Source organism: Echinops telfairi, unplaced genomic scaffold (assembly GCF_000313985.2).
Source record: "Echinops telfairi isolate 266 unplaced genomic scaffold, ASM31398v2 ScPeMD7_23;HRSCAF=83, whole genome shotgun sequence".
In the NCBI taxonomy this organism is placed as follows: domain Eukaryota; kingdom Metazoa; phylum Chordata; class Mammalia; order Afrosoricida; family Tenrecidae; genus Echinops; species Echinops telfairi.
Window position 1 is genome coordinate 43,186,114 of NW_022103920.1, and position 22,297 is coordinate 43,208,410.

Here is a 22,297-nt window from a genome sequence, read left to right on the forward strand (position 1 = left end):
GGGAGGGGAAAAATGAGGACCTAATGCTGGGGGTTTAAGTGGAGAGAAAATATTTTGAGAATGATGAGGGCAATGAATGTACAAATGCGCTTTACACACACACACACACACACAAAAAAAAAACAATCGACACATCAGTTGTATCAAGCACATTTGCGCATGTTGCCATTATCATTTGCAAAGCATTTTCTTTCTACTTGAGCCCTTGCTATCAGCTCCTCTTTTTCCCCTCCCTCCCTCACGCACCCTTGATAAATTATAAATAATTGTTATTTTCATATCTGACACCATCCACTATCTCCCTTCACCTACATTTCTGTTGTTCGTCCCCCCTCAGGGTGGGGGAGGGGGTGTTCTACATTGATCATTGCCATCGTAACTCTTTAAGAGAGTTGAAAGTCCATCTTGCACTATATTATAAGGCGGGAACAAATAACTTCCCATCGTGTAGATGGGGAATCAAGACACACAGAAGCTAATAAACGTGTCCAAAGCTGTGTAACTAGTAAGTAGTAGTAGTAGTTGTAGCTGAGTTGTCATTTGAATTCAAGATCTCAGACTTTTGCCTGGGCTTTTTCACCATAACACAATCCTGCCTCCACCACCGGTTGTGGAGTCCACAATAGTGAGAAGGTATGGCACACATTAAAAATAAAAACAACCCAGTTCTCTGGATCCAGATCCAGACCCAGGGCTGCTCAAACGTCACTGCTCACAGGAGCAGAAAGTCTCTCTTTCTCCCGAGGAGCAGCTGGTGGATTCTAACTGCTGACCTTGTGGTTAGCAGCCCAATGTGTAACCCACTTGGCTACTGACTCCTTGGGCACCGACCAGGTGTGAGAACACTGAGCAAACCAGGCAGCGACTGCTGCCATGTCCCTTACAGCCTGCGGGGGGACAGGCCATCCAACAATGACGGGCTAAATATTTACTCCTAACATGTTGTCAATTCCAGGAAGAAAGTGTGGGGTATTGTAACAACATGTGATGGGTTGAGGTCATCGTCTTGTTTAAGAGATTATAGAATGACAGCAAAGAATTTACTATTTAATGTAGACGACTTTGGGGAGGCACTAAAGGGTTTGGGGCGGAACACAGAGAAACAATTTGAGCCTTGCTTTTGGAATATCAATATGGCAACAGACCAAGAAAGGATCGCAGGGGAAGGGAAGGGAAAGGAAGAAGGATCGGAGAAGACAGTCACGCGCCTTGGCAGCTGTTGGCTGTGGATGGAGCGTGACAGCGAAAAATCACCAGCACCAGGCTAGGAGTTTACATGACAGAGGAATGATGCCCGAGGAGGAGGGCCTGGATTCAGCAAAATTAGGGAAGTTCTTTCTCTGAGCAGATGAATCATAAGCAGTGGGACAATCCTCAACTCTGGCAACACCAAGGGTCAAATAAAGTTTAAGCTCTGCCTGCAAGCACTTGTTCATGGGCTGACAATGAGAGGAGTCTACTAGTTTCCCCAAGTCCAAGGCCCAGTGATGTTATTAGCTAACTAGCAGTCTAAGACTTGCCTTAAGGAATCTGTCCCCAGGGTCTTCTGCTCCCTCCTTCCCCACACCAGCCCAACTCCTACCTCTAAAGTCTATTTTTAGCCCCAGTTCTTGTCTGAAAACAAGCTAGGTGGCAGGGACTGGCCCCAAGGCCCTCCAAGAGACTGCCAGCCCCTCTTTCTGGGGTGGGCAAGGGGTTACACATGGTGGGTGCTAAGTAGGGGTTCCAGGCTGTGATGGGGGGTCCTAGGAGGAGGAAAATCCACACACCTTTCTGGATCCCCCAACTCAAGGCCCTCCCCAGGAATGGGCCTCCTGGGGACCAGGGGGCATGATGGGAGGCTGAGGCAGCCTACCCTCTCTGGGCTGCTCACCCACGTAAGCTGTTGGGGGACAGGGGAAGGGTAGGGCCAAAAGGACTCCAAAGAGCCAGGATGGTCCCTGAGGTTTATGGCCCCTCCCCACTCATTATAATTTATGGGCCCTGCCTACTAACCCCCACCCATCAGGCCAGCTTGGTGTCATGTGTGGGTGTACCGTGCCTTTTCCTGTCACTGTGTGGGGCAGGAGGGGAGGTTTCACTGGCTGGGGACATGGCCATGCCCTCTTCTATGCCAACTCCCATGCCAGGGCATAGGTCATTCCATAAACAGGTTGAACCCACAAAAGAGAAAGGATTAAGGAAAGTTATAAAATTGTTTCTGAAGTTTCTATTATTGATCATATAGACTCTCTAAGGAGCCCTGGTGGCACAGTGCTTAAGTGCCTATCTGCTAACAAAGAGGTCAGAAGTTCAAGCCAACCAGCCACGCCACCAGAGACAGACGTGGCAGACTGCTTTCCGAAAGGTCGGTCTGGGAATCGTATGGGGCATGTGTTAGTCCAGGCAGACTAGAGAAACAAATCCAGGGAGACTCGTATGTGTATAAGAAAGAGCTTTATATAAAGAGTAATTGTACATTAAGAAAACATCCCAGCCCAGTCCAGATCAAGTCCATAAGTCCAATATTAGCCATTTGTCCGAGATTGATCTATAAAGTCCTCTTCAGACCCACGAAACACATGCAGTGACGCCGAATGCAGGAAGATCACAGGCCAGTGGGTGGGAAGTCTTGTGGATCCAGTGGCGTTGTAAGCATCTCAGCGGTGGCAGCGGTCTCCACATGGCTCCTCCAGGTCAGGGCACTAGCGTAGCTCCATGTGTCTTGTCAACTGCAGTGTCTCCCAGGGAGTGAGTCTGTGCCTCGCCTCCAATGAGTGATTTATCTTCTTAGCACCTCCACATGAGGTCATCAAGCTCTGACCTGATTGACAGGCTAAACTCTATCCCTTCACTCGTAAGTCTCAAATTGACAACAGATTATGTACCTACCATAAGGCAGCTCCACTCTGGTCTTTATGTTCACTGTGAGTCCAAATTGACTCCACCACATGGGTTTCAGAGAGTTTCTGGATTCGAAATTCCTTCTCTAGCTCCGTGTCTGTGTCCTAGGGGGACCCCTGTCCTCTAGCCAGTAAGACACAGTTCAAAATTCAGCAGCCCCTTCTTCGCCTCTTTCTGCATGTCAACTTTGAGCACCAAAGCTAATTATCTAAAAACGGGCATGGGTGCTGAATGAGAACGCTTTCCCACGCAACCACAGGAAAAGTGCTCCTCTTCCAGCATGCCTGGTCTCCTTATAAACAACACAAGCTCCAGCTCAACACTGGTTACAAATTTTGACACTTGGAACCCAAACAGACCGATAGTTTGAGTAGTAGTCACATGGTAAACAAGTATCCTTGCACATCCACACCTTGCATAAGTACCCTGTACTTCAGCACACATACATCCACACAAACCATCCAGTGCTGCTCACCTCAGCACTGCGATTTCCATGTCCCATGAGGTGCGGAGGGTGAAATGGTTAATGCTGTCGGCAGGTGTCATGGAGCCCCACTGCGCATCAGAGCAGCCCGACGCATGGCAGAACCAAAGCACTGTCTGGTCGGCTGCCATCTTCACAACCGTTGGCAGGTTTATGCCTATCAAGGCCGTTGCTGTGCCAATCCACCTCACTGAGAGCCTTCCTCTTTCCCCCGCCCTCTACTTTACCAAGCACGTCGTCCTGCTCCAGGGACTGGTCATTCCCAATCACGTGCCCAAAGCATAGAAGACAAAGTCTTGGCATCCTCGCTTCTAAGGAGCATTCTGGCTGTACTTGTTCTGAGTCAGAAGTTTATTCTTCTCAAGGTTCATGGAATAGTCAATATTCTTTGCCAACACCAAAATGCAAAGGCATCAATTTCTCAGTCTGCCCTATTCATTGTCCAATATATTCAGAGATTGAAAATCACCTGGCTTGGGTCAGGCACACTTTAGTCATCAAAGTGAAATCCTTGTGTTTTAAGAAATGTTTTGTAGCAGATTTGGCCATGGAATAATGTACCCCAAAACTCTTATCTACAAGAAACCTTAGAATGTGGGGAATAGGGTTGTTGCAAATCCAATTAATGAAGAATCTCAAGATAAAATCCCCCTGAATTTAGAGTGGGTCCCAAATCCAAGGAATGGCACCCTTTTAAGGAAAAAGGGCACTGATACACAAGGGCAAGAAGGCCATTGACCCGATGGGGTAGGGCAGGACTGCCTCTTTGGATTCCCAAGGCTGTGAATCGTGATGGAAACAGAAAGTCTCATCTTTCTCCCTCAGAGTGACTAGTGGGTTTGAACCTCTGACCCTGTGGTAACCCACATCATCACCACTTTACCAACAGACAATATAAAATAAGGTGTACAGATGGAAGAATTAGTAAGGATTCTAACCTGTACTAAACACATAACAAATATAAAGCAGCTCAGATGGACTGTGACAATTCTCTGGGCCCATAAATAATAAATGTTTCGGCCAGTTCCCTGACCTAACACGTTGGGTCTAGGAACCGCCTGGGGGCTCGGGCCCCGTCCCTTTCTCTGCTCTCCCTTCCCTTCTGAGAGTTCTATCCCTGCCTCGATAAAATCTTTCTTAACCTCTTAAAAAAATGTTTCTATATTTCAACATCAACTAAGTGAACTAGAATATAAAATTCAAGAAGGAACACTGAAAAAAAGTTAAAAAAACATATTTTGGAGTCAGACTGCCTAGATTTAAATACTGCTTTTGTCCGTTGATAGCTAAATGGCTTTATCAAGGGGGGATCCAGTCAGCAGGGACCAACTCCTGGCCCCTCTCTCATCATTTAGGATGTGCCGGAGTTTAGGGATCACGTGTGAACGAGGAGCAAAAAACAAGCAAACAGAGTACTCCAAAGAATAAAAGAAATCAGGCTTACCGGGTGGCAGAGGTAAAAATAAACTGTTAGTTGCTTCCAAAATCCGGGCCATGAGGTGAAAGACGGCGAACTCGGCAGCACTGCCCCGCCTATCACTGGGAAAGGTACAAAGAAGTGGATGAGCCCAGGAGCTCATGGCTGAACGCCCATCTGCCCTAAGCAGTGGCTCTGTACTGTGCATGGGGCCTTCGTGCAGACGGTGAGATGCTGTGCCCTGCAGAAAGCCCCATAAAGATGACAATAACCATCAGCCCAGGGCCCACAGTCTACCCAGAGAGTAGGCACATAGATTGTCAGTTAAACCAAAAGGAAAAAGAAAGCCAAACTCACTGCCATTGAGTTGAGTTGATGCCAACTCCCTCTTCTTAGCAGTCCTGACCTCAGCTTGCTCCCCCCACCATCAACTAGATGCCAGGGATGTCTTGGGCACCGCATTACAGGCTATGTGTATAACTGGGATACAAGGGTTTGGGCAGCGGGTAAGATCGGTTTTGGACTGTAAGCCTGAAAAAGGTTCTGCTAACAGAGGTAAGAACCGGAGCTGTGCTGGCCCTCTGAACCCGTGAGAGAGGGAGGGGGAGGAACACTCGCGTACAAGTGGAGAGTCCAGGAATGAAGCTCATGTTTCCTCCAACTGGCTTCGAGGATGCTGCAAATGAGGTCCAGCTACAAGACAAGGACAGTTGTTAATTTCGGCTGGCACTGGTCCCTTGTGCCCTGCAGCGATCCCTTTGTGGCTCTGATAGGCACGTTCAGGGCAGAGGGCAGTGAGGCTGCAGCCAGGACCCACCCCAGCCTTCCTGGGGTCAGTTCTGAGGCCCTGGAGTCCGAGATGGAAAAACTGACTGTGTGCCCGCGTCTAACAGAGCACACTCTGTGTGGACAGTGAGTCAGTGAGTGCCTCGGCTGAGTGCTCCAGCTGGCCAACTGGTGGTGCTGGTCCTCCATCCATCCGTGAAGGTCAAGTGCTGCTGGGGTTTCTCCAGGGCTCCCAACTGGTTCATTCCAGCTTGACTTCCCTACTGAGAATTTGCATTTCCTCCCCAGAAACCACAGTTTAATGGGAGCTGCAGTAGGTTTAAGAGTCACCTGGGGATATTGTTAAAATGTAGATTCTGATGCAATATTATCTGGAGTGGCGATACAAATTCTCAACAGGGGTCAAACGGAAATGAACTAGTTTGAAGTCCTGGTTTTCTCTAGGAAAACACAGCAAGTTAGAAGAATGGAGAGGAAGAAGCGCATGGAGGTCAAGGGCTGTGGAGAAAGTCAGGTTCTACATTTGACGGTACAGAAACCTAGACCGGGCACCTAGCCTCTCCCCGTCTTGGTGGCCTCCTCTGTGACATGAAGGGGAAATCCTTAATGGGGTTGTTGTACATGTCACTTAGCATGCCTACGGGGTTGGGTGCTGGTAATGTGGAAGAATGATGCTTGAACGGAAGTCCCTGAACAGTTAGGAAAGTGAGATCAAAAATCAACAGCTGTGTGCTATTAGTTAAAAGATTAAAAAAGCAAGTTCATATCAAGATTAGGGAGGGTCGATAATGCATTCCTAAAATGGGCTCCTCCACAGTCCTACAAGCTCTGGCAGCACAGTGGGTATGTATGGGGCTGTTAACAGCAAGGTCAGCAGTTGGAAACCACAAACCGCTCAGAGGGAGAATGATAAGGTTTTATTCCCGAGAGAGTGAATGTCTCAGAAATCCACAGGGGCAGGTCTCCCTGCCCGACCGGACCGATGGCAGTGAGTGTGCACAAGGCTACTGGGAAGAAAAACTATTTAGAAAAATTCAATGTCCTCGTTATAAATATCAATATAAGAGAATAGCAACCTCTCCTCAATAATGAAGGCTTTTCATAAAGCAAAGTACCTTACAGAGATCCAAAGATATATTCATTTACTAATGGGCACTGATGGTTGCAATAAGGGCATGAAACATTCATATTAAACACTGGAAGATTAAGTCTGGACGATTTCTAACATTTAACAAATCTTTCAGGATTCAGTACAAAAAAACGCTTACATACTGGCTCTTCTGCATACTTAAGAAAATACTAGTGTTGCTTCTCTTTTGGTGTATCTGAATATTTTCTTTTCAATTCATCATCTGTAACAGGGTTGGGCCTCGACGCCATATATTTTTGGAAAGAGTCAGGACAGCCTCAAAACTCAGTGTCACCACATCACTTCTGACCCGGGGGCTGGTGTCACCCATTTGGATCGCACCATTTCAATAAGGAGCTACAAAGCAAATGAGCTACCAATCACACCAACACGCTCTCAGATGGCGATGTTTATATATTCGGCTTGGCATCTGGTCTTTTGGATCTGTGGGAGCTAATTAAAAATTGACGTTCCAGTTAGCGCATGCCTGCAGCAGCCTCCATGTACAGCAATCCCTGCCTGTGTTTAATAACGAGCGGGAAGATGCCAGGGCGAGACGTGAGCGTTTGGCGGCCATGCTGGATTCGCTTCCATGGGTTTGAAGTGAGGAGTGAAAGACACCTTTTCAAACCCAAATCCCCTTTGCCTCCTGGTTTACTTCCACTTCCTCAATGCATAGCCCCACAGGTGAGAGGGCTTGGAATTGTGGGAAAATGGAAACAAGTTCACGGGATTTTCCCATCGATGTTTTGATGCACCCTCACATGTGGGTCTGAATGAGAGGCCTTCAGAACCTAATTTGAGAAATGTGGGTGGCTTCACTCCCCCCCCCCACCACCACCACCACCACCACTGGGAGCGAGGATCTGGAGCCGCAGAATGGGGTGTGGGGAGAGGACGACAAAAGGCAATACCAACCAGCTTGGAAATGTAGTCCAGGACCATCTGCTCAAGTTCCTTCTTGTCCACACCCTGTAGGTGACCCAAAAGGTGGTCTCTTAGCTCAGACACCATCTGAAAACAGGACGTGGATTGGAGAAGTCAAAACCCACCCAGTCACACCTGCAAGTGACTTGAATTAGATCTATTTATATGGATAAGTCCTCATCAGCATAAAAACATTGGTAGGAAAATCCCACAGCCCTCCACATAAAACCCTCCAGACTCCTCTGACTGGAATAAATCAAGGGGTCCCAATATTTGTTTTCGTTCAAAAGGAACTACTTCTAAGTCGCACTAGCCCGGAAGGAGCAGCTGAGACTTGAGAGCTACCAAAAGTTGCAATCTCCTCCAGGTGAACTAGACCCTGAGGTGGGAAGAGGACCAGCTCTAAACACAGAGGGTCTCACAGAGGAGAGGTGGGAGTGAAAAGGAAATGTGTCTAGTTTCTCGCTTCACACTGAAGACACTGGGTTTAGACACTACAAGCAGCCCCCTGGCATGCAAATGGAACCAAACATTCATTCTGCGATCTCCAAGAGACTTGCTGTTCCGATCCCCTTTCTCTCGGGCTAATCTCAGGGTCTCCTCCTCGGTGGCTGACCTTCTCGTCCCTCCCACACCGAGTGGCTCTTTCATCCTCCTTCCCCCTCTCCTCCTCCCTCTGGTCATCCAGAGGCCCTCTTGGCTGAGAGAGCTTCACCCCAATAAACAGACCATGAGAACTGGACCACTAACATCACACACGTGTGTATCTTCTGTTAGCATGTTCACAAATAAGTTATTCATTGTGTAAAGCCTACATAAATCACGACCTTCAGGACCAACGTGGAGTTCAGCCTCTAGCCTGTGCTAAGTGAGTAGGCTTTTAAAAGATTTGATTTCCCTTTAATTAACAAGAGCCCACTTTTTGTGCTCTTCGGCTCTTCTGCAATAACTGTCAGAATGAAAGTGAAACTCATGCATAAGCCTATCAACCTATATTAACATTTGAGAGGTTATTTTCTTCTTTGGTGTACATCATTTTAATGTTTTGCATCCGGGTTTTTTTTATGTAATCATTTTCTTGTGTCATTAAGTGTTCTTTTACCACATAAGAGTTAACAGCTGGTAGAAAATATAATAGTTTTTGAAAGAATGGGGGGAAAAAAAGATAGGAAGCAGAGTTGGGCGGCATCCACAGAACATACAGACCACTTACCAACCCCATCAGCAGCCTCTGATGACGGTCTTCCTCCTGGAAGAGGGGTGCTAATCTCGGCTCTGAAATAAAATGGAGCAGTCGGCTAGCAGGGCAATTCTTGGGAAATGGGCAGGAAGGAAAAGGAATTAGTCTGTGCTTCCTGTCTCTAAAACACAGAGAACGCTTTAAAACGCCCCTGATAAGGTAAACTTTTCCTTTAGGTAACTGTCACCCTGGTGGCGCAGTGGTTACAAATTGGGCTGCAGTCCACAAGGCCAGCAGTTCAAACCCACCAGCCGCTCTGTGGGAGAAAGAAGGGGCTTTCCACTCCTGTCGAGTTCCAGTCTGGGAGTCAGCTCCCAGGGGCAGTTCTACTGTGCCCTGTGGGGTCACCAGGAATTGGTAGCGACTCGGTGGCAGTGAGTTTGGGGCTTGGGTTTGTCACCCATCCTAGAAGCTGACGGGCCCCTTCCTCCGGTCTCTCTGCTTGGAGCACAGAGCCACCTGTGGATTGAGACCTGACTCCACAGCACCCGGAAACAGCGTGACCTGTAGCAACTTGCTGACAACTAGTTTGGGGCTTTTTCTTGCCTGTTCCTTTCACTTTTTTTCAGCAAGGATGAAGGAGCAGGTAAACCCAGGTCTCTCTAAGGTCTGGCCTCACACTCATTCCTCATCTCCCTCTCCCAGATGCCCGGGGCACAGTGCTGGTCAAGAAGGCAGGACCACCTTGGCCTGTGTTCTGATGACTCCTTCTGGGCAGGCGCGGGTGCCTTTGGACCCCTTGGGATAGATCCCATCTGGAGCCCGCCCATCTCTGAAGCTTAAGATGAAACCATTTAAAACTTGAGCTCCGCAGCCCTGGATTTCAGCCAGAATGTTCCATCTCAGGCAGTATCAGCTCTCTTTATAGAAAACAGGCACGTGAGGGGAAGGGAGAAAGCTTCCAAATGTGCATTATGAGGGCCTGGCCTGTGCTGGGGCACCAACAGGGCTGGGGGGCAGCTGTGAGTAAGAGCAGGAGGCATAGACACAATGAAAACTCAACCAAGCCTGCAACCCTTCCCACATGGCAAAACCCCCACGGACACATGCAGGGTGTCCCCGAGTCATACGTTCACACGCCTGTCTGGAGGGCAGAGCGTCAGCTCCAGGGGCGGCCTGGTGACGAGGGCTGGGGCTGGGCTTGGGAGCAGAGCCTCATTCCCCAGGGCTGTCCAGTGAGCCTTGGCCCGAGTGGAGAAAGGTGAGCTCGCCCCCGTGGTTCGGGGGCTCCGCTGGGGGGATGTGCAGCAATGGATGCTCATGCTCCTAAAACATTGGGCCCACAAAAGACAGGGAAAAAACACCCCAATACTCACTACCATCGAGTCAGTTCTCAAGCCTGGCATCCCTACAGGACCAGGCAGGACTCCCCTGTGGGTCTCCAAGACCATGTGCACTCTTTCAGGGAGCAGAAAGCCGCCTTTTTCTCCGGTGAGAGGTTGGGGCGGGAGGGGGCGGTGCAGTTCAAACTACTGACCTTGCAGCTAGCAGCCCAACTCAACCCCTATGCCAGCAGGGTTCCATACAAAACAGAAGTGGGATAGAAAAACAATCACTTTTTTTTTTCTTGACGTAAAAGCTGAGCTTTCTGAGGTGTGAAAGACACTAAGTTCCAAAGACAGAAGGGCTATACTGCCTGCATTTCCTCTCCCCAGTCTCACCTGTGGTGTCCCAAGACCCACCTCAGATGGGAGCCACCTGGAAGGTTTTCTTCCAAGGCCCCCATCCCCCCTCCAACCCCATCCCACCCACCCCCACCCCCCGCCCAAGCATGCCCACCTCCTGCATCCTGGAGTGCCAAAATGAGTTGCTATGGGCAGTGTTTTTTGTAGCTATGTCTCTGGACACAGAACCTGCCCTTGTGTCAGCCTCAGAGCCTTGTGTCCCCATCGCTGCAGTCACCCAACCTAGAGGGGGTTGTCTCCACCGAATGTCTACGCTAAATAAAACTTAGCTGGCAAGGCCACAACAAAGGGGTTGGAAAGAAATCAGGCACACCTATGAAATTAGACACTTATGGGGACAATCCAAAGCTGGGCATTCCCTAAGCAAGGTCACCTAGACACGGGTGAAGTTCAACCTGGTAGCCTGTCACTTGTTAGAAGTGGCACCTTCCTCACACACAGGCTGCCTCACATACCCAAGCGGGGCTGCTCTTGGCTGCGAACCCATGACCCTCTTGACTCTCCTGAACTCCCCACTCCAGCCCCGAGAGGGACGATATGCAAAATGGATTGATGGCCTGCCCACAAGCGCCCAGTGCCCAGTGGTGGTCAGGAGGGCCCCCACTGGTGCTTGCACCTGCTGTGACTCCCACACCGGGTGCTTCCCCGGTATCCACCCTGCTACCCAGGGAGTTCCCCACCTGTGTACTTAGGCTCTAGCCTGAAGCCAGACCAAGCTTTCCTCAAAAGGAAAGATGGGAAATGAAGACAAACAGCTGTGGTGTGCTCCCACAGCTGGAGCCAAAGTGGCCCAGCCAAGCGCAGTGCCCAGCAGGTTCTGGGGGTCTGGCCAGAAGGCACGCTGATTAGATCAGGGCAACAAGGAGGCAGACTCGGATGCCTCCAGCCCATGCGGGGAGTGCTCTCCCTGCAGGACTCGGTGCTGAGGCGGCCCTGGAGAGAGCGGGTGGGCCCCTGGGACAGACAGGGTGTAGCCAGGGAGCCTCCTCCCCAACCCCAACCCCAAGAGGCCGGAGGATGAGCAGCTGTCAAAGCAAAACACGGCTGAGATCTGGAAGCCGGATGGCAGCTCTTTGCTTACCCAAACGTCTTGCTTCAAGGTTAGAAATCACCCTACAAAGAAATTAGTCCATGTTATTCACACAAGAAGTATAATAACCTTCTTTTAAAAAACACTGGGTTCACAACACCTTACAAAAATACCCTCTGCGGAGCAGGGTGGGGGGTGGGGGCCTTAAACCCTCCAAAACTGTAATCATCTTGGCAAGAGCTACCCTCGACAATTACACAGTCTTCCAACTCCTGAGCGCTAACGAGGGCAATCATCCCCAACAATTGCAGCCCTCAGTTAATGCAAAGAATGGGAACAGAAAATAGAGCCCGTTGGACCAGGGCCTACACTTGCAGCACTGAGAGATGACTCATCTCCCCAGACACCGGGCTTTCAAAGTAAGAGCCAGCTCACCAGCCCAGGAGCAAAGCCCACTGTTCAAAACTGGCTTTTCCTTCCGCCAGTCCTCCACACATGTGCCCAGTTCCTAAGCGTTCTCCTCGGCCCGTTAGTCATCCTTGTACAGCATGGAGTCTGTCAGGGTCAGCACAGGAACCTCCTTCCCCGACCAACGGTGTCCCTCCCTCATTCCCCTCTTTGAAGGCCAGGGTGGCTGCCCTCTTTCAGCTGGCAGCCTCATTTTGGGGAGGACCCACAGCCAGAGTGAGCTGCTCCCAAAAAAGGGAGAGGCGCCCTGAGGTGACCGTGAAAGAGAGACATGGCCTCTCCCATACTTACTTGTTGGCGTTGTCGAGAATGTTCCTCACATAGGCGGCGGACCTTCTTTTCCCCCTGTTCTGGGGGGAGAGCAAGTGCGCGTGAGACAGCGGAAAGTTTCATGGGGGCACTTTTCACAAGGATGCAACGCAACAGAGTTAAAAGCTTCTGATGGAAGAAATATACTTCTCAGAAGAACAGAGCACCTAGAACTAAAATGGTTTTCTAAGTTCTGAAGCAATGATTCATAGGAAGTATCAAAAATAGTTCAAAAAAAGCCCATGCCCCTTTCGACCCGTCTTCCTCGATGGCTACGTTTTATGTGATTCTAAAGCGCTGCCAGACTCAAGAAATCGGCATCGGTACAGTGCGCATGACTGGCTTGGTATCACTGTGCTGTTAGACACGCAGAGTTCCTGTAAGCACCACCACAACGGAGACAAAGAACTACCCCATCACCACAAAGACCTCCCTTCTGGGATCAGGTATCAGGCATCAGAGAACAAAAAATCATATCATTGTGTTGAGGGGGAGTGCGGAGTGGGGACCCAAAGCCCATCTGTAGGCAACTGGAAGGGTCGCAGGGAACAGACGTGCCAGTCAGGGTGCAGTGTAGCAATGATGAAACATACAACTTTCCTCTAGTTCCTAAATGCTTCCTCCCCACCACTATCATGATCCCAATTCTACCTTACAAATCTGGCTAGACCAGAGGATGTACACTGGTACAGATAGGAACTGGAAACACAGGGAATCCAAGGCGGATGATCCCTTCAGGACCAGTGGTGAGAGTGGCGATACCAGGAGGGTGGAGGGAGGGTGGGGTGGAAAGGGGGAACCGATTACAAGGATCTACATATAACCTCCTCCCTGGGGGATGGACAACAGACAGGAGATGGATGGGAGACATCAGACAGGGAAAGATGACAAAATAATAATTTATAAATTATCAAGGGTTAATGAGGGAGTGCGGGGGAAGAAAAATGAGCTGATACCAGGGGCTTCAGTGGAGAGCAAATGTTTTGAGAATGATGGGGGCAACGAATGTACAAATGTGCTTTACACAATTGATGTATGTATGGATTGTGATAAGAGTTGTATGAGCCCCCAATAAAGCAATTTAAAAAAAGAAAGCTCCCCCTCTGCTACTCCTGTAGAGGCCCACCCACCCCCATCACTTCTGGGCTGTCCCTGACCCCTGGAAATCACCAACTAGTGAGAACCTAGAGTTTGTTAAAATCAAGTTTTAATGATCCAAGTAACGAAAGAACACACTGAGACCTAGGAATTACTCCTACTACGACCGTGGCCCTTCTGCCTCAGTTTCCTCCTTGGGAGAAGAGAGACCGGTGGAGGTCAGCATTAAGACTGTCACCAGGCCTGGCTGCGGAAGAGTGTTGTTGGTCGAAGGACATCCCCTGGGTCCAGCGGTACACTAAGTGCCTACTGCTCGCTTTGTTCTAACCCCACACATACCTCCTCCGAGACCAGGTTGTTCCACTCTCTCCTGATGACGCTGTTGTTATAGTGCAGGTGTGGTTTGGCGTACTTGACACAGTCTAGACTGTGGTTCAGTTTTGCCCAGTCGTCCGTAAGGCTGTGCACCTGCTAGAGACGAAAACAAACAAGGGAACTTCAGAAACTAGCCTGGTGACGCCAACTCGCCAGCAGGGGTCACCCCAGCCGGGCTAGAAACCAGGTCCACTTCCCGACACTGCACTTTCACGCCTCGTTCAGAGATTCTAAAAGAGAGAGAAGACGGAAGGCGCCTTGTCTTCTCCACTCCACTTTCTAGCCTCCTTTTCAACCGAGGGAACTGCTTGCTGCGCACTTTCCAGAACCAGAACCAGCCCCCTGGGCCACGGTTATGTAGAGCAGCCCGGGCGGACCCAGCATGTCAACAAACTTCTTCCGCACCGGATGTCAGTTGGGCCATGACATGGGGGACCCATTGTGGTAGGCTTGCTTTCCTCCGAGCTTATTCCCTTCCAAGTCTGTTGGGCAAAACTTCATTTAAAGGGTGCCATCGACTAGCCCCACCTAGTTCCTAGTTGTCAAGTGCTCCAAAACAGAAAAAAGTTGCGGTCTAGCTTGGGCTTTCGATGATGGATCTATTTGTACTGCCCAGACGAGGGAACGAACTCTTACATCATTTAAAGACAATCGAAAACCATCTTCATACATGTTTACTGTCAAAACAATATAACCGACGCAAGCCGTGGTTATCAACTAAGCCAGGTCTATGACACATGCTTTCTTGCCGAAATGTGTGCATTTAAGAGTGGTCGGACCGGGGCTGGGATACAGTGTGTGATCATAAAATTCCAGGCGGCAGACTGGAGATCCCCTTGCAGAGGGGTCTGGGGAGGAGATGAGCCAGTCAGGGTGCGATGTAACAATGATGAGAAATACAACTTTCCTCTAGTTCCTAAATGTTTCCTCCCAGCTCCCACTACCATGACTCGAATTCTATCTTGCAAGTCTGGCTAGACCAGAGGAGGTACACTGGTACAGATAGGAACTGAAAATACAGGGAATCCAGGGCAGATGAGCCCTACAGGACCAGTGGTGTGAGTGGCAAAACAGGGAGGGTAAAGGGAGAATGGGTAGGAAAGAGGGAACCGATTACATGGAACTGTGTGTCACCTCCTCCCTGGGGGACAGACAACCAAAAAGTAGGTGAAGGGAGACGTCGGACAGGGCAAGATATGACAAAATACCCATTTATAAACTATCAAGTGCTCATGAGGGAGGGGGAGCGGGGAGGGAGGGGGAAAATGAGGACCTAATGTTGGGGGGTTAAGTGGAGAGAAAATGTTTTGAGAAATGATGTACAAATGCGCTTTACACAATTGATGTGTGTATGGATTGGGATAACAGTTGTATGAGCCCCTAATAAAATGTTAAAATAAAAAAAATAAAAAATTCCAGGTGGCGGAATGCCTCCTGTGGTAGCTGGCTTGGCTGTACTGCAAGACAGAAGAGTTCCTACGTAGAATATTCCTCAGTTCAGAAAATACCCTTGGATAATAGCACTTCGGCGTGAACTCTCCCTGGTATTATTGTTTAGCCTAAGTGCTCAATAAAAGTCATCCCTTCCCCGCCCCTTTCTTCTCTGTGGCTGCACATATTATGTTCATCTATCACCTTATCAAAATTCTCCTTAAAGCGGCAGGGCTATGGGGTTCAAAGTGAATCTTGGATTAGCCGTAAAATGAGTTCTATCATGATGTCAGAACTTGCTGTTTTGAAAGCTGGACAAGTCCGTTCAGCTGACATCCCTCTGGCTGAGCCAGGACATGCTCTGTCCAAGGAAGTGTCATCTTTGGGGGAAACTGGGGACTGGAGCCACCTCTCAGTCCCCACTCAACCTACCTTAACTCGCCTTGGCTTTTCCTGACCACTGACTGTTTTTTGGTCTCCCCTTTGGCCTTCCTTACACTGGGAAAAAAGAAAAATAATGGAAACCGTCTTGGCAGGAATAGGCTACTGACAGTATGCACTACGCTCTCGCCAGCCCTCCTGGCCTGGGCCTGCGTCCGGCTGAGAAGCGTGCCCAGACGACGGATGGTGTTGTGCTGACATCTAGTGGCCAGCTCAGCTGCGAACGCCCTTGGCCGGATACATGAGGTCATTTCGAGTGGGGCCACCTGACCGCCCAGGGTCAAGTTGGGTAAGTGTGTTTGTTTGCTCGCATTTCTGGCCTTGCTTTTCACAGCAGTCGCAGGACACGTGCCCTCCAGGCCTGAAGCAGGTGCCCATCCTCTGCCCTCCCCTCTCAAGCCAAAGGTCACTCGGATGTCAGAGACCTACTGACTCATTCACTGGAGAGGCTCCTCAGAAAAGCTCTCTCCCAGACTGCTTTTCCCCTGCTCCTTCCTCCACGGAAGAATCCCTTTCCTCAGAACCTTTTTCTCAGCTGACAGCCGACAGATAAAGTACAGCTCCGGCCAAGTCCACGGGCGGCTGTCAAGGGGCTACAGACCCACTGACTGTAAGTAAAATTGTGTGTGCGTTTAAACCACATTTTCCTGGGAGCGTTAGCGTTTGCACCAGATTTTTGAAGGAATCCATGGCCCAGAAAAAGTTCGAAACCACCGAGCTGGGAAACAATTTGAGTTTTAAAATAAAACAGCTCCTTACAATTATGTTAAAAAAAATTTTTTTAAAAGCATTAACCAAACTCCCAGAAATGTTTTCACAAGAACTCAGTAGTCTGCGTGGTATACAGACATGAGGGGAACACAGAGAAAACAACCAGTGGCCTACGTCACGGGTAGATCCGTGAATCTTGCGAATGGGTCACCAGGCGATTCTTGTGTGTCCATAAAGAATCACGGGGAGGTGCGGGGCTAGCCAGGCGAGGTGGGGTTACAAACCCCAGCTCAGCCATGTGGGAGGGCCGTGAAGAAACAAACAGACAAACAGAATCACCTGGGATCTTGTTAAGCTGTAGAATCTGATTCAGTGTTCTGGTGTAACCAGGTAAGCAGTGAACTGCCAGACACCAGGTTGAAGGTTCGAATTCACAGCTGCTCCTTGGGCGCAGTTGACGCTATCTGCTATCCAAACAATGGGGCGCCTCAGAAACCCCAGCTACGATCGCTATGAGGCGGCGATGGGTCAGGACAGACTGGGTGAGACTGGGTTGGATGGGTCAGGCTGGGGCAGGGGGGTCCATCTCAGTAGGGAGTCACGAGGGATGGACTGGTTTGAAGTCCTGTTGGACACTGTGTAGAACAGTCCAACTCTCAGAGTCCCGAATCAACTGGATTCAAAATCAACTTGACAGCCGCGGGCTTTCTAGTGTCATCAGATGCATAAGGGATAACCCAGGAGCTTCTTTTCTTTCTGCACAAGGGGCCGTTTTCAACTTTGAATTTTAAAGAACAGAAAAATGATTTCCAGTTTCTTCTTCAGAGATCACCGGTTGGTCTCTTGGGAGGACAGACAGCAATTACCAATGCCGGTTAAATCATGTAAGTATCAATTAACGAAAGGATCAAAGGGCTCCTCCTCATTAAGGAAGCAATTCGTGGTTACGGCTTAGATTGCAAGATGATCTCTTACACAGAGAAAAGAAAAAGGGCTTTGTGGCCCGCACGCATCTGCACGTTCCTGCCAAGGAAAAACACCTGCCTTTCATTTCAAAGAGGCCTGCTGGCGCTGGTCCTGGTACTGCTGATTCACCAGCCTCTGCTCGCAGAGGGGAAGCCAACGCCAAGAGAACCTTCACCCTGGGCCAGCGCACCTTCACCCTGGGCCAGCGCTCACCCGGTAGAGCTGAAGTATCGATACAATCTGGCTCTTCCAGAGAGCCCTTGCATGCGCCCTGCCCAGTCTTGACTGCAACCCATGATCTCCAGCACAAACACATGCGCAGCACACACATGCAGCCTCTCGATTCCACCTGGCGTGGTCAAAGTAGAGTGATGGGCTACAGCTGATTTTTCTTCTGAGGAGCCTCTGGGACCACCCATCTTTAGTTAACAGTGCACATGTTAACAGTTGTCCATAAAACTAGCGATGCCCCATCCTAAACTCAGATAATCCGAACATAAGTATCTGCTGTGCTCGGGATCCTCTCCCCTGCCTGCTAAGGGGACTGCGGACAGCCAATGCAAAGTCTCCTGTTCCCAAATGAATTCCCTCCTTTTCCTCCTATGCTTAGGGGACTTTCCTCCTATGCTTAGTGGTGTAGTGGTAACAAGTTGGGCTGTGATCCAAAAGGTCAGCAGTTCAAATCCACCAGTCCCTCCTCAGGAGGAAGATGGGGCTTTCTACTCTTATAAAGAGTTACAGTCTCAGAAACTCACAGGGGCAGTTCTACCCTGTCCTATGAGTCAACATCAACTCGAAGGCAGTTTGGGGTTTTTGTTTGGTTGGTTCCCCAATGCTTAGCAAAAAACCCTCTTCTTTGCCACAGCAGGGTAGTTCTGTTAGTTACTTTTAATGAAGTGGATTTTTTTTATGGAATTACTAAATAGGGCATACAATTCTATCTCACAACTGTTATATACCCTGAAAAAGCCCATACTAAGAGAACTCGATCCTCTCAATCCTAGGAGTTAAATACTGTTTCCTCAGCCCCAACAAGTGGTTGGTAGGAAAAGAACAAAAAGAAAATTTCCTTAATCCTCTGCCTGTCCCTCGGTTTCACCCACTGGGAGGGGAGTGCTGCGTCTCCCCAAGAAGGGAGTCACCCGCTGGGCGGTCATTTCTGTGCAGCGACGCTTCTGAACATCAACAGCAAAGTATGCGTTCGAATAATTCATTGAACTCACTGTCCCCCAAAATATACATAGGAACTGAAATTTAGGAAATCGATCAATCTTTCCCACACCAATTTTAATTCTTTAACTGGTGGCTATTCTGCTGTGCTTTTGTGGATACTTCTGAGCTCTAGCAAACCTTTTCACTAAATGATGATGCCCAACTGTCTCTCAGAGATCGAGAAAGAAGCATCTTTTGTACTGTAATAAATGCAGGAACCCTGGTGATGTTGTAGGTCATGAACTGAGCAAGGTTGGCCATTTAAATCCACCACCTTCTCCACAGGACAAAGCTGAGGCTATGGACGCCCATAAAGATTTCGTCTCCAGAACACAAAGGGGCAGATCTACCCTGTCCTACAGGGTCCCTGCGAGACACAATTAATTTGATTGACAGTGAAGTTTGGGGGAGTTTCTGTTGAGAAGCGATTCATTATACTCATGCCTCATGCCTACCCAGCTAAACAGTTTCTAGACATTTTTAAACGAACCAGCCCAAACCAACGCACTGCCAGGAAGTGAATTCTGACTCAGTGGGGCAGGGTAGAACTGTTCTTTAAGGTGTCTGAGGTTATACATCAGTGGTTCTCAACCTTCCTAATGCTGCAACCCTTTCATACAGCTCCTCTTGCTGTGGTGACCCCCAACCATAACATTGTTTTCGTTGCTACTTCGTAACTGTAATTTTGCTACTGTGATGAATCATCATGTAAAGATCTGAGATGCAAGATGTATTTTCATTGTTACAAATTGAACATAACTGAAGTACAGTGATTAATCACAAAAGCAATATGTACTTACATATTGTGAAATATTTATTTCTAATAACAAATAAATGAAATTTTGTCTTGAAGCATGGTGTAGCACGGGTAACAGTTTTCTCGCTGGGTACTCGTATGTGGGCGGGCCCACCGGGAGACATAGAGGAGCGGTGCCTCAGTTCCTAAGACCATCGGAAATATGTGTTTTCCGATGGCCTTAGGCGGCCCCTGTGAAAGGGTCGTCTGACCCCCAAAGGGGTGGCGACCCACAGGTTGAGAACCGCTGTTAGGCGTCTTTAGATGCGCAGACAGCCTCATCTTTGTTTCTCAGAGGGTTCGGCGGCTTTGAACCCCTGTTTATTTTGGTCCGCAATTCCACGCTCCTCCCCCCGCCCCCCAGAAACATCGCTAAGTAAACAAGTGTCTGAGCGGAAACACTCAGGTCTCCCCTACGCTTGCTTTCCCTAAGTGCTCGGGCAGGAATCTCCTATTCGCAGGGACGTGTGTGCTTCTGATGGCTACTGGTGAGAAGAGCTGTAAGTCTCTGGTCTTCCCGAGTTCTGGGTGGGGTAGTGAATTATCTCTAAACAAGGGATTAATGAGCCCTGGTGGTGCTCTCTGGTAAGCACTGGCCTCCTTACTGCAAGGTCGGCGGCTCAACCCCACCAGCCACTCCACCAGAGAAAGGTGAGGCAATCGGCCCCTGTAAAGATTTACAGCCTGATTGACTTGATAGCGGTGGGTTGGGGGGTTTGGGAAACAAGTGATTCAAACATTAAAGACGTCTGAATTAAATACTTAAATCAACCTTTCCCCACTCCAAGCATGTTCGTCCAACGCTTCCCTTTGGACTGAAGCAAGGAACTGGCTTCTTTCCCTCCTTGCGGCTTCCCGGTCTGGGCAGTCTGAATGGGTTCGCTTTAGACGATAAAATCAAGGGCGCCTTTTGTCACCTTTTATGAAGAGCTGCCACTTCCCCAGGGCAAGCCACGTCTTCACAAAGGGATACAAGCATGCTTCAGAGGGTCACTTTTATGATGTTCCTTTTTCACTCAAGTGCCTGCTTCAATCTACTTCATATGACTTTTTGTCTTTTTAACACTGGGAATCCATTTGTTAAGTGGAGATTTTTGTTTCTCAAGTGACACTCTTCTAACTGAAGTGGCCCATCCACTCTAACACAGTCACATGTCAAACACTGGGAAAGCGCTCCTCTCCGCACTGAAATGATGTGCAGAGTGAGCCAGGGGACCGTGTATTCGGCTTCCACGGTGCCCTCCCCCACGGAACTCTTGACATAGTGGTTACCCGTTGGGCTGCTAACCCCAAGAGCAGCAGTTTGAAACCACTAGTCACTCCTCAGGGGAAAGACCGGGCTTTCTACTCCTGTAAACAGTTACAGGCTCAGAAACCCTACGGCCAGGCCTACCCTGTCCTATACGGTCACTATGAGTCGGCATTGATTAGATGGCCATGCGTTGTCTGTTTTGTTGGTTACTGAACTCGTTACTGGAGCAGAAAGGAAGCAACCGTGGTCAGCAGGGCAGAGACGGGTCCCTGCGAGTCTGGCAGGAACCGTACGATCAAAAGTCGACTCGTGGTTCAGATCGTGGGTGTTCGGAGCCAGCGCCAGCAGCCAGCAGCCAGCAGCCAGCACGGGGAGACTAGCCATGCCGCCATGCCCTGGGGCTGGGGAGAAGGAGCAGGTCTGTGTCAAAGTCAGCGAGCTAGGACTTGGGGGAAGAAGAGGAAAGTCAGAAGCTTAAAGTGAATGGTGTGTTGCAAACAGAGATGGGTGACAGAAGAGCTCTCAAGGCCAGCTGTCCTGGGTGCCAGAAGGTTGAGTGCTGTGCTGAGTGATGGGGGTGTGGGTGGGAGGTTGATTCTATTCAAAATAAACCCAGGACTAGTCTCTCCTAAGGCCAAGGCCAGCCCTAGCAGTACACCCAGTGAATACTGCCCAGTGATTGGGAATTGTAATTAAGAAGCCCATGTAGCAACACGACTGATATTACCGAAACTTGAAATGATATCATTTGTAATATCTAGAAGCCATCTCTAGTACGCTCGGCACACCTCTGAGAAAGACCAATCAGGAGGGGAGACTATGCTATATAAACTGCCGAACTGAGTGAGGGGGACATGGTCTAAAACTTTCTTCACTGATTAGTTTTGATTCATGAAATACATGATGGGTGTGGCGAGGGTAGTGGCAGAGGCAGAAACAATCAAATGCAAAGATCAACTCTCTGAAGAAGAAGAACCTTCTCAATGATTCAGAAAGCCCTCTCCCTTCTTCCTACTGCTTCTGCAGGCCTCGGCCGGGCCCACCCTGTCATCAAGACACACGGCTCCCAGCCCATCTTGAAGGGACTCCCTCAAACCCAGACCCAGACCACTCCCCTCCTGCCCCACCGCCTGCCCTCCCTCACCCCAGCGCATGCTATGACCTCAAATGGCCAGGGCTTTCCCCCGGGTCCAGCCCCAGCCTTGCCCGCCCTCCCCACCGGACCCCCCTCCAGACTCGAATGTGAATAGAAAGCACCCCACAGGGAGATTTCCGAGCACACAGCAAGCTATAATTAACGGGAGGCAGGACCCAAACCACAAAGCGGCTTCAGGGAAGTCTGGGACAATGCTCCCCACTCTTTGACAGCACACGCATTCTTCTCCGCTCACCCCGCCCGGCCCCACCTCCCTGTTCTGCTCACAGACACGTCTGGAACCAGACTGTGGAAGGGAGAGTGAGCGAGCGAGCTCGGTGGGGAGGAAGGAGGGGCAAAGAAGCTGGACTGCAGCCTCGTTGAGAGCCAGTCCAGGTCACACTGGGGGAAAGGCTGCTGGCAGAACCAGAAGGAAATTAGATAATCCTGACTCAGGATACTCTGTGGTTTTAAGATTGGTGTGTGTGTGTGTGTGTGTGTGTGTGTGTGTGTGTGTGTGTG

At 49.5% G+C, this 22,297-nt stretch overlaps 1 protein-coding gene and 1 long non-coding RNA gene across 2 annotated transcripts in view; one reads left to right on the plus strand and one right to left on the minus strand.

Moving 5' to 3' along the window:
- LOC101639308 (gamma-secretase activating protein) overlaps window positions 1–22,297 on the minus strand; it is a 95,488-nt gene that overhangs the window by 7,798 nt on the left and 65,393 nt on the right. The window contains exons 20-26 of the mRNA XM_045288948.1: window positions 13,796–13,927; window positions 12,341–12,399; window positions 11,633–11,664; window positions 8,840–8,901; window positions 7,618–7,713; window positions 5,407–5,477; window positions 4,812–4,906 (exon numbers count right to left, since the gene is read on the minus strand). Of these exons, the coding sequence (XP_045144883.1) occupies window positions 4,812–4,906; window positions 5,407–5,477; window positions 7,618–7,713; window positions 8,840–8,901; window positions 11,633–11,664; window positions 12,341–12,399; window positions 13,796–13,927 (547 nt within the window). The remainder of the gene's footprint in view (window positions 1–4,811; window positions 4,907–5,406; window positions 5,478–7,617; window positions 7,714–8,839; window positions 8,902–11,632; window positions 11,665–12,340; window positions 12,400–13,795; window positions 13,928–22,297) is intronic.
- On the plus strand, window positions 16,154–18,068 carry LOC123521534. The gene is made up of 3 exons (XR_006679956.1): window positions 16,154–16,313; window positions 17,180–17,298; window positions 17,394–18,068. It is a non-coding gene; the product is annotated as an uncharacterized LOC123521534 (long non-coding RNA).